The 12,457-nt window shown below is 37.2% G+C and overlaps 1 protein-coding gene across 16 annotated transcripts in view; it reads left to right on the forward strand.

Annotated features, from left to right (window-relative positions):
• The window catches only part of PICALM (phosphatidylinositol binding clathrin assembly protein), a 120,272-nt gene that overhangs the window by 33,358 nt on the left and 74,457 nt on the right, over nt 1-12,457 (forward strand). For all 16 annotated transcript variants that reach the window (XM_027848057.1, XM_027848049.1, XM_027848053.1 and 13 more), the window contains exons 2-4: nt 5,573-5,715; nt 7,326-7,401; nt 7,911-8,013. In XM_027848057.1, the coding sequence (XP_027703858.1) occupies nt 5,573-5,715; nt 7,326-7,401; nt 7,911-8,013 (322 nt within the window). The remainder of the gene's footprint in view (nt 1-5,572; nt 5,716-7,325; nt 7,402-7,910; nt 8,014-12,457) is intronic.

A 12,457-nucleotide genomic window follows, 5' to 3' on the forward strand; every position in this document is an offset into this window, starting at 1 on the left:
AGCAGCCACCGTACTTGATAATCCCCTCATTGTGGAACCTTGCCAAATATTAGGGTTTGTGTGTATGCATCCGTTTGTGTGTGTGTGTGTGTGTGTGTGTGTGTGTGTATGTGTGTATATGCATAACAGCATAGTAACACTTCTATGCCATCTACCTATTTCCAGGAATTAGTTCTGATTTCAAAGAAGCCCCATCCAAACAAAACAAAAAGCAAATGCTGTCATTAGCTACTTGAAACTGTAATGACAGACTGTTTCATTAAACAATTTTAGGGGGTGGTGAGGTAGAGAATTTGGCAATGCCAGCTGATTTTGGGGAATATTCATCCTTGATTTTTCTTAAACTTCATAGTTACTTGGAAAAACACATTATTTAGGAAACATTTGTGATGACTCAAGTCTACAGCTTGAAAAGCTACCCTCAGGCTTTCTGTTGGTGGTGGTTGGGGAAATTGTATTTATAATTCTAAAGGGCTTTCTGGATTGAGAGAGCTGAACGAAACAGCTCTTTTGAAGCATTGGCAAAAAATAACTTGAATTTTGATTGGACTGGTCTGTTCTGAGTTGGTCTGAGGTGTTGCAAACATTTTCCTTTCTGGACACATTTTAAGATTTCTTTTTATGAATAGAATCATTATAGGGGGCGATGGGAGAAGTAATATGTGGAGAAAATTACTGGTTGTAGCCAAAACATTACTGAGGTATATGGTAGGATTTTGGGATTTTGGATCTGCATTTGTAATGTCATATATTCATATAAAGAAGGTGTGAGGGACTGGACTGTTTGATGCCAGCTACTGCCAGATGAGGGTTGTGCCAACATGGGACGGAAACTGGGTACCAGAAAGTAACTGGAGCTCTTGCTCCAGGGGCAGAGGCGGTGCTGGGCGGAGTTGTAACGTACTGGGATGAGATCTGGGGTCAGAGAGGTAACCGGAGCTCTTGCTCCAGGGGCAAGAGCTCCAGTTACTTTCTGGTACCCAGTTTCTGTCCCATGTTGGCACAACCCTCATCTGGCAGTAGCTGGCTTCAAACAGTCCCTCACAAGAAGGAAACAAGTATTTATTAAGTACCTACTGTGTGTCAGGCACTGTGCTAAACACTTTACAAGCATCTCATTTTAACCTCACAACAACCCTGGGTGGAAGGTATTGTTATCATTCTCATTTTAAAGTTGACTAAACAGAGGTTAAGTGACTTGCCCAGAGTCACACAAGTACACAGGATTTGAACTCAAATCTTCCTAATTCCAGGCTCATTACTCAATCCGCTGCACCACCTAGCTGCTTCATAACATAACTAGTATTGTCAGTATTCCTGTAATACAGCATATAGGGCACTTTTTTGGATTTATTATCCTCATGTATTTAGGAATATGCTAATTACAAGTGATTCTTAACTCTTGTGATTACTTTGATAGTTTTGTAGTACAAGAAGAATTCCTTTGTTTCAGCTAGAACCAACATAGTTAATAGCTGATGCTTCAGATTCCTCAGTATTGTTTGGATGGTTGGTTGGAGGCAGTGTGATTCATTCATTCAGCTGGATTTGGGGTCAGAAACACCTAGTTTTGAATCCTGGTGCTGTCACTTAAGCTTTTTAACTTTTAGCAAGTCACTTGACTTCTCTGGGCCTTCATTTTTTCTTCTGAAAAATAAAGAAGGTTCTAGACTAGAAGGGACCACTAAATTTTTTATTCTGTTATTTTGTTACATGGCTTCTTAGCTCCATATTGTACCTATTCTTTGACTACTTCATTGTGTTTAGGGAACAAATGCTTTAGATCAACTGCGCAAATTAGTCTTAGCCCTTAATAGTACTAGCATGAATGTTGTTTTTAGTTTGATTCCATGCTGATTATTATGTATAAAAATCATGCTGTGATTTTTGTCATCAATATGTCTTAAAATTTTTAGGTAAAATCTGCAGTTCTCTCTCTGGCCTTTGTGATTAAACTTATAGGAGAAAAGACAAAGTCTTTGCTTATAGGATTTTTTTTTCCCCAGCCAAAGACAAGGTTTATTAGAACATCCGTCATATTGGGTAGATTCTTAAGAAGTCTGAACATTAGTGAGCCATTGGCTAGATTTTAAGAATCTGAGCACCTTAATGGAGACAGCAAGATGGACCTTATATACATAAAGACTGTGGGAATGATCTAGGAGTGGCCAAGTAGTTTGGGGTGACTGGAGGAGGGGTCTAAGGAAGATCTCAATGGGAGTGGCCAGTAAGCTGGGATGAACAGAACACCTGGGACCTGGACCACGTGGCCAAGGGAGAATGGAGTCTAGTTAGGATTAAGGGTGAGAAATGGCCAGTGGCCATAGGGAGGTAAGACAATGGAGGGCTAGACTAGGTTAAGGGTAACTGAGAATTGGGAGATTGGGTGTAGCCACAATGAAAGGCCAGTTGATGGGATTATAGCCTCAGGCTAACACCAGAGATTTGGGCATGTGGGAAGGTCTAGGGTTTTTCCTTTCTGGGCCATCTTTACCCCCTGAAACAAATGGGACCCATCTGCTTCTGAAACTGCTTCCTGCTGGCAAGGGGTGTAGAGCTGCCCCTGCCTCGGGGTGGGGTGGGTCCCAATGAGGAGGTTGACTGGAACTGAGCACAGGCTGCATCCAGGGAGCAGTGAGGGGACATTGGCTGGTATCTGTTGTTTGCTACCAGCTGTAGGTGAATGGCGTGTAGTCTGGAAGACAAATCTGACAGAAAAGACTGCACACTTACCCATCTGAATTCGATATCAGTGCCTTATTTCTCCTCTGAACTCTAGTCCTGCTTTTCTACATATTCATGCAAATGCAACATGGCATTGTCGGTTTCGGAACATGCAAAAGTTGAGCAATGAGGTATTCAGCGTGGATTTGCCATATCATTCTAAAGTGCATTGGCTATCACAGGGACAGGATCACACAGGCAAGAGTCTGTCTGAGGCTGGATTTGAACTCGGGTCCTCCTGACTCCAGGGCCAGTGCTCTATCCACTGCACCACCTAGCTGCCCCCAAAGCTATCTTTTTTCAAAACATTTCTTCAAAAGGAGATTTCCGATGAGCATTTTCCCCCAATTAGCAAAAATCATTGATGAGCAGGATGATTGATGCAAATCATTTGAAGAATGGGTAGCTGTTATAGACCTGTTAATTGGAGAATATAATGAAAGCTTCACAGACTTTGAGAATCATGACATCACACTCAAATTAGCATTCCAGTCTCTCTTACTTGATATCACCGAGGCACCTAAAGAACTACAGATGGAATTGATTGAGCTCTCAGTAGATGGTTAGGGGCAGTCAGGTTGTGAAGGGTTTTCAAAAACTCCCAACCCCTCTTCCCCTCCCCCCAAGGAAAAAGAGTTTCTTTTTGATCCTGGAGGTAGTAAGGGGAGTCCCTGGAATTTGAGTATGGGAGTGATGTGGTCAGATTGCCATTGTAGGAAAATCACTAGTAGCTGTATGAAGGATATATTGAAGTGGTGGAGAGACTTGAGAGAGGGAGTCCAATTAGAAGGCTATTTACAGTAATCCAAATGAAAGAAGATGAGTTTCAGTCAGGGTTGTGGCCATGTGAATAGAATGGTACGGAAGGAAATAAACATTTTCAGGCACTGCTTGGGTGTGTGCGTTTTCCCTTCCTTCCTTCCTTCCTTCCTTCCTTCCTTCCTTCCTTCCTTCCTTCCTTCCTTCCTTCCTTCCTTCCTTCATTTCCTCTTTGCTTTTCTTTCTTCCTGACTATACTTTTTGGTTACAAGTGAAGATGGGGGATGCAGTTACTGGGTAATGAGTAATATAAAAATAAAAGAAAGAAAGAAATATTAGTAAGTATTTTTTAAATGCACAGAAAAGAACAGAAGAAAATTCAGAAAGTGGCAAAGGCACATAGAGCAGTGTTAACCATCATGTTAAATTTAATGCACACTTAAACTGTACAAAATGGAAGTGGAGTTTGTCTTGCTCTGGGTTTCCATTGCTGCCCAAGCAATGGAACTTTGGCATAGCGGCCATTTGCCTAAAAAGAATTTTATTGATGTTACTTTGTGTAATAGAATTAGTGACACAAACATTTTATAGAGAAGCTTTAACTACTGCTATTATATATACTATGTCCTATTGTATTTACTATGTTGTACTACCCTTGCTTTGTTGTCTTGATGGTTTTCAAGAGTTCATTTGTATCAGTACTTTTATTTCAGTTAGACCTAGAAAATTGGGATAGAACCAACTATGTTAATCTTGAAATTGTCATAAACTTAAATATGTTTGTCATAAACAAATGTGGAAAATAATGAATAAAATTAACATAACACCCTCAATCTATTAAAATGGGCATTTAAAAAAATAGATAAAAAATTTTAAAAAAATTATTGAACCAAAAATGTATGTGGTGTCCCCATCCCAGTCTGAATGAAGTTCTAATATCTTTTGACGTAGTTGCAGTCATTGAGTATATTTGAGTATATTTTGGTTCTGTTGAATTTTGCTTTGTATGCACTTTGTGCTCATCTTTGCATATTTCCTTAAATCTGTTTATTGTAATGAAAGTGCCATACATTAGGATGTAATAAGCCATCCATTCTCTGATAATTTGACATATAAGTTGTATCTCATCTTTTACTGGGAGGAGTGTGAGCAAATAAAGCAGCTACATATATTTCTGTAAAAGCCCTTTTCCCAAGTGTCCTAAGAATGGAATTTTGCAAGGCAAAGAGAATTATGAGTTTTATGACTCTTAATCTTTATTATCCTTTGAAAATTTTGTAGTAGTTTTCAGCCCCACAACAATGTAACAGAGTATTCCTTTCTTTTCAGCTCCACCAGCTTTGTTTTATCATTTTTTGCGTACTGACTTTTGTAACTTTTTGGGCTGTAGTTTTAAGGGATTTTAACCATTTTATACATACTTTAAAAAATAAAATTTTTAAAAATTCCTTATTTGGCTTTTTATTCCTTTTTCTTCATTTTGTGGAATTGGTAGGGTGAATTGAGTTGTTACAATTCCTGGTTTCAGTTTTCTCATTTATAAAATGAGGGTATTAGATTAGATGACCTCTGAGGCCAGCTTTAGGTCTGTGCCTCCTATGTGTGCTTTCTACTTCTTCTCTTGGTATATGGTATCACTTCAGGTGTATTTCATTTAGTTATGTGAACTTCATAAAGTATTGAGTTTCTAGGTCTAACTGAAATAAAAGTACTGATACAAATGAACTCTTGAAAACCATCAAGACAACAAAGCAAGGGTAGTACAACATAGTAAATACAATAGGACATAGTATTTTTTTCAGGTCTTATGTACTTCATAAGAGGGATCCATGTTGAAGAGCTGACTTAGGTGCTTGACTCACTTTACACTTTTGCGGGGTAGGATAGCATTTTTAAAGATATTGCCCTGCACATGATTTCGTTTGATTTGCTTTAAATTAGATTGAATTTCTCTATTGGGCCCAAGAATTCTCATTACTTAACTGCTTCTTTAATATTGAGTGCCTTTTCAGTACCAGGTACTAAATAAATACTAAGACATGAGCCATATGATATAGAAACTTCTTTGAACGCTGTTTTTATATTTCAGATTTAATCCAGTGCACAAATGAGATGAATGTGAACATCCCCCAGTTGGCAGACAGCTTGTTTGAAAGAACTACTAATAGTAGTTGGGTGGTGGTCTTCAAGTCTCTCATTACAACTCATCATTTGATGGTATATGGAAATGAGGTAAGCTGTGTTTGTGGTGATGGCTAATTCTCTGTGTATTACCTGATCATTCAGTTTGTTCTCCTAACTAGATATTTAGCTTCTAGTAGTCCAGAGAAGTGATAAGGGCCAGAACTATAGTGAAGAGAAGGGGACAGATATGTTAAATAGAAATGACAAGATTTGACAACTGAGTCAATATGGAAGATGAGAAAATACAGAATGAAGGTTGGCACTGAGAATGCAAAACTAGGGGATTGGAAGGATGATGGTGCCCTTGATAGAAATAGGCAAGTTCAGAACAGGGATAGGTTGTTTGGGGAAAATGATTAGTTCATTGTTGGACATGTTGAGTTTGACATGCCCATAAGACATGGAATTCTTAATGACACGTGGGGGCAAATTGGTAATGTAGGTCTGGAACTCAGAAAAGAGGCTAAGGCTGGACACATAGTTTTGGGAATCATCTGCAAAGAGTTAATACAACTTGGTGAACTGATGAGGTCACTAATAGGAAACGAGAAGAGGGCTCAGGACAGAGTCTTAGAGGACATCATGCTTTTCTCCCTCACTCCTCAAATGCTTGGATAATGAGTAGTAGTAGGAAGAGAAGAATGAATTATAGATTCATGAGAGACAGTGTAACATAGTGAAGTCTTAAGAGTCAGGAAAACCTTGGTTACTTAATAGTTATATGTCCATGGGCAAGTCCCTTAAGCTCTTCCCTAATAATAAAATGGGGATAATACCTTTAATATGTACCTTTTTTGGCGGAGTTGTTGTGAGGCTTAAATTAGATAATGTATAAAAAGTACTATGCAAACTTGAAAGGATTATATAAATGCTATTTGTTATTAATAATGAAAGTAATATCATTAATCATGGACACTTATGGTATAGCCCCCTAACCTTTTAGGTCTCTAATGGAACCAAGTTCTAACACGAAATGACCCCTGAGTACCACTGTCAGAACATGTGGCCAAGGTATACCACTGGCCTGATTCATTATGATTTTTCTTTTATTCTCACATATGTTCTTAATTCCTGTATACAAAACAGTGCTTGTTTAGGAAGGAAGTGACTTAAAAAGAGAGGCTGTAATGCAGTGGTCTCCATGGAGGTGGTTGGTATCATTTTTATGATTTCCTTTTGAAGAGGTGTAGTATGGGTCAGTATACTTGGCTAGGATGCCTGGGCTACTCGGTATATGTTAATTACTTAAAATAGCTTTTTTCTTTTAAAAAAAATTGTGCTTTAAAAATTTAGCTTTTTAGCTAGGTGATTGGTGACAAACAACTTTTTAAAACAGGTTTAGCTAAGTTTATTTTAATAAGGTCTTATAACCGGCATAGAATTCCCCATTTCCTATAAAACCTTTGGTGTTTTATGTTCTCTGCTATTTTTGTAGTCTTGATGCTTTGATAAACATCCTAATGATAGTGAAGCTGTTTTTGTATCTTTATAGCTGGTAAATTTAGATCTGAAACTAGCATATTACATTAGCTATAAAACTTAAGCTTGTAAAACTTAATGAAATGCTTTAGCCATAAGTTTTCTGGTTCTCAAATTATAGTTAAAATAAGATGCCGATAGGGTGAATTGATCCAATGTGCATTTCTTTTCCTTTCTAGCGCTTTATCCAGTACTTGGCTTCAAGGAACACATTGTTTAATTTAAGCAATTTTTTGGACAAAAGTGGATTGCAAGGTAAGAAAAACTTGGAATACGATTTCAAGAAAATGTAGTAATGTGATGTTCATATGTCTGTGTTGTGCCTTCTAGAGAATGAGGTGTTGGTGGGGAATCACTTTAGTGATTAGCTGGAATTTTAATTTAAGTAGTAAAATATTTGCAAAGTGCTTGGCAAACCTTAAAGTGCTATATGAACTCTGATTATTACTAAATATATGTAACATTTTTACAGTTGTTGCTTATTGAAACAAAGGCAGGTAAATATGTGAGGAGGAAATATGCAAACTGCATAGTGAAATTCTGATACAATTTTAGCACTATCTAAAATACCTCTCCGCCTTAAATACATGTTTAAAGTATGCAATACAACATTATATATTTGCTATTTGACTTTTTTCAATAAAAGTTTTAATTTGTTTTGTAGGACATTTTAATTTAGTTTCTATACAATATTGATTTATTAGGCAAAGTTACTGGTTATATAACTTTACTAAAAGGCTAAAACTTTTTCTACTTTTTTTCAGGATATGATATGTCCACATTTATTAGACGATATAGTAGGTATCTAAATGAAAAGGCTGTTTCTTACAGACAAGTTGCATTTGACTTCACAAAAGTAAAAAGAGGGTGAGTTCAACTTCCTCTTCTATAATTATTAATATTCCTGTTTTCTAACTGTTGGTCAGAGGAATCTTGAATTTCATCATGAAATTGGAGAGTGGAAGAATATGAATGAGAAGAGATGGAAGAAGGATCTCTAAATAGTTGGAGCTAAGAAATGGGACTTTTCCCACAGAACAAGTATAGAGTGTATAGATGCTATCAAGTGAGAGATCATTGTTAGTCAGTAGTGGTTGGTGGCTCCCTGCTCAGGGTTACTGAAACAGCAGTTGACCTAATGAAATGTGTAGAGATTACTGTCTTCCCAGGGCACATATCCAAGACGTGATAAAGAAACTCAAAAAACTTGTCCAACTGGGTAGCTACTGCTCCTTCTGTTGATTGATGTGGACACAATTAATTATGCCAGTTATAACTTAGAGATATTGCAAAAGATTATGAAATCTTAGGTAGCCTCAAAACCTTAGGGTTATAGCTGGTATTTTTTGGTTTGTTTGTTTTTTGCTTCTACCCATTAGAATCAGGAAATTTAGAGAAGAAATGTTTTAGGAAGATAACACCTGTTTAAATAGTTCGTGTCTGAAATTGGATTTGAATTTCTGTATAGTGACTTCAAATAGAGGAAAGACAGGCTCCTGGCCAGGGATAGAGTGTACTTAACAAGGGCTGATAAGAATGTATTTGAAGGACTTAGAAATCTAAAGGTCTTGTGTGTTTCCTAAACCAGATTAAAATGTAATTGGGAAGTATTTAACAAAATAAATAAAAGTACAGTAGAACATAGATAATGTTAATATATAGTTTTGTGTGCAAATATGCAGCTCACAGGGATCTTTTTGTGTGGTTTAGTGGAACCATTTCTATTTGGGTTTGACAGCACTGGCTTAGATAACTATTAGTTGGCATTGTAATAGAGAAGATTCTTGTTAAAGAGGTTGGACTGGATGGCCTCAGAGGTCCTTCTAACTCAGAGACTGCCATCTTGGGTGGTATGTGTTACCTGGATTGCCTACTTAATATATTTGCAGATTTCTTATAGTGTGTGACCTCAAAAGATAAATGTTAAGTTACAGAGTTGTCACATTTTAAAATCAGTAAGAATTCTTTTCTTAAAAAGGCATATAAGATAGCTAATTTTTATATAATAGTAGTTGAGCTCTTTTGCCTTGTTCTTTAATAGGTGTGTATTGTTTTTATCCATTTAGAAAGTTAGAGATCTTGAATACATTTCTCATCATCCTTCAAATGTAGGTTTCACGCACATGAGTTATTTTATGTAAGTCTTATCTTAGAATGATCTTTGTTTTATGCCTGGACCATAAGTTGTTGCTTTAGATAACATGATACACTTAGGAGAAGCCATTAATATTAGTAAGATTATAAAGAATAACAGGACACTAGTTTGTAAGTAGGTTTTGGCCTATAGGCAATCTGACCTTTGACAGATCAGCCTGAACCTCAAAAGTATTCTGTTGTCCTGATATAAACCATGAGTAGGAACTTTATGACTGCTACCTTCTCAGACAACTAATGTAATAACTTTGGGAAATAGATATGTAACATATGGATCTGCGTTACTGCCATTAACCACAGTTGCTGGGAGTTAGGAACTGCCAAGAGAAATTGTGGAAATCAGATCTGTCTAATGGTAATGTGTGAAGCATAGTTTTTCCTTATGCTAAAGACTGATCTGCTTAAGGGAAGGTTCTGGAAGAATCAAATGTATAGAGTATTGCTAGTATACTTAAGTAAACTTTTCTTACAGAATTGACTAATCAAAAAAGACATTTTCAGCATTGTTTTAAACTTCTAATGGAATTTATCACAGCCATAAATTCTGGAGGGAGTTGGGGAGAATTGAGTTATCCAATTAGGGAAGTAGGCTATCCCATTTTTTTTCCAGGTGAAATGTAAATACTGTTATTGCTGTGTGGCTCAAGTGTTTGAAGAAAACAGGCTTCACTAATAAATTCTTGTCTAAAGCATTTAAATTATTTAACACCTTTTTGTTAATAAAAATTGATCACTTGACTACAACACCTGGCTGAGGTAGATAATGTTTTAGCATTTTTTATTTAGTCTAGACCAGTGACTCTTAACCTTTTTTTTTTTTGTCATGGACCCCTTTGGCAGTCTGGTGAATCCTATGGACTCCCTTGAGGGATAATATTTTTAAATAATTGAAAGAAATGCCAAGTCTCAAAGATGAATAAAAATAAAGATGTATTTTTTTTTTTATCTAAGCTCATGAACCCCTTGAAATCTGTCCTTGAGCAACCCTCAAGTGCTCCATGGACCCCAGGTTAAAGACCTTTGATCTAAAAGTACAATTTCACAGGTAGAAGAAACTCCCTCTAACAGGAGATATCAGCAACTCTTCTACAAGTGAGTTTTTACAGAATTGCCAGGGACAATGAGAGATTAGATCACTAGTATAGAATTACAAAGTCAGCAAGCCAAGAAATGGTATTTATACTTGGTTGTTCCTGGCTGTCAGACAGTTAACATTTATTAAATGCATACTACAGGCCAGGTACTGTGCTGTGCTGGGAATATAAAAAGAAACAAAAGACATTCCCTACCCTCACAGAGCTCACACTCTAATTGGGGAGACAGTATGTAAAAAGCTACGTGCAAACAAGGATATCCACACACAAAGACACTCACATTTATACGTGTGTGTGTGTGTGTGCGCACGTGTGCGTGTGCATGATAAATAGGAAACAGTTTAAAAGAGGCAAGACATTACAAATAAGAGGTATTGGAAAGGCTTCCTATAGAAGATGGAGAAAACTGGTGATGGGCTCCATCCACTATGTCCACACTAATAGTGTCTTATTACCACTTTTACAGTTGAGGAAAGAGAGGTGCAGAAAACTTAAATGATATGCCCATGGTCAAACAGCGAATAAGTATGGACTCAAACCCAGGTTTCCATGTATAGTGCTTATTTTCTGTGCCATATGGTATTTGAATATACTAATTTTCAGTGCGATATACTGAAGCCTAAAGACTTGCCACATGCAGCAAATATACATGTGAACTTTTAAAAATATCAATCATTAATATTGAAGTTGTATGCCTCGTTTTATACCTATTGGCTGGAACATCTTTGTAAATAGTTGGAAAATCATTTAGTCCTCTAAAGTCATTAAGTCAAACATTGATTTAATTAAGCACTTACTATGTGCCAGTCACAGGGCTGAGGACTGAAGTTACAAAGAAAGGCAAAATCACAGCCCTAGCCTTCAAGGAACTCCTCTTCTAATGAGAGACAACATGTAAATAACTAGGTACGTGGTAGATATTTTTAAAAATTTATTTAGGTAATTTGAAAGGAGAAGGCATAAGCAACTAGGAAACTGGGAAAACCCTCCTTCAGAAGGTGAGATTTGAGCTGAGCCCTGAGGGAAGCCAGGGTTACTAAGAGACAGGGGCAGAACATTACAGGCATGGGGCCCAGTGAAAAGGCACAGATGGAAGATAAAGTGAAGTGTTCAAGGAACTGCAAGTAAGCTAGTATAGCTAGACTGAAATATGTGTAGGGGAAAAAGATAAAAGAAGACTAGAAATGTAGGAAGGAGTCAGATTATGAAGAGTTCCAAATGACCAAAACAGTACTTTATACTTAATATTTAATCTGTTAGGGAGTCATTGAAACTTACCAAGAGGAAAAGTAGATGGGGTCAGACCTACAATTTAGAAAAATCACCATGGCTGCAGAATGGAGGATAGATTGGATTAGAGAGGAGACTTGAGGCAGGGGCACCAGTTTTGAGGCTACTGCATTAGTCCAGGCAAAAAATTATGAGGAGCCTGAACTCAGGTTATGGCTGTATGACTGGAGAGGAGTTGTATGCTATTGATGTCATAAAGGTAGAAATGACAAGGTTTATTATAGGATTGGATATATGGAGAGTGAAAAGTAGGAAGACACCAAGGTTGTTGGCTTGGGTAACTGAAAGGATAGTGATGCCCTTGACAGTGATAGCAAAGTTGGGGAGCTAGGGGTTTTTGGGGCAAGATAATAAGTTCTATTTTGGATGTACTGAGATTTTGATACCTACAGGATATGAAGTTGTCCAAGAGGCTGAGATAATAGAACTGAATATATAGATTGGAGAATCATCTGTATATAGATGATGATTAAATCTGATGAGATCATCAAGTGAGACAGTATAGAGTAAAAAGAAGCCTTGGGGCATATCCTTTCACTTGCTGAGAGAGTGGCATGGAGGAAGAATCAATAAAGAAGGCTGAGGAGTAATCAGACCAATAAGAGGACAAGTAAGAGAAGAGTAGTGTCATGAAAACATACAGAGGAGAGAGTATTCAGAAGGGGATGGTGATGCACAATTTCAAAGCCTGCAGAGAGGTCAAAGAGGACCAGTTTTGAGAAAAACCTATTACATTGTGGTCATCATGTAAATTGTTCTCATCTGCTTAATTT

This window comes from Vombatus ursinus, unplaced genomic scaffold (genome assembly GCF_900497805.2).
Source record: "Vombatus ursinus unplaced genomic scaffold, bare-nosed wombat genome assembly UNPS02005659.1, whole genome shotgun sequence".
Classification (NCBI taxonomy): Eukaryota; Metazoa; Chordata; class Mammalia; order Diprotodontia; family Vombatidae; genus Vombatus; species Vombatus ursinus.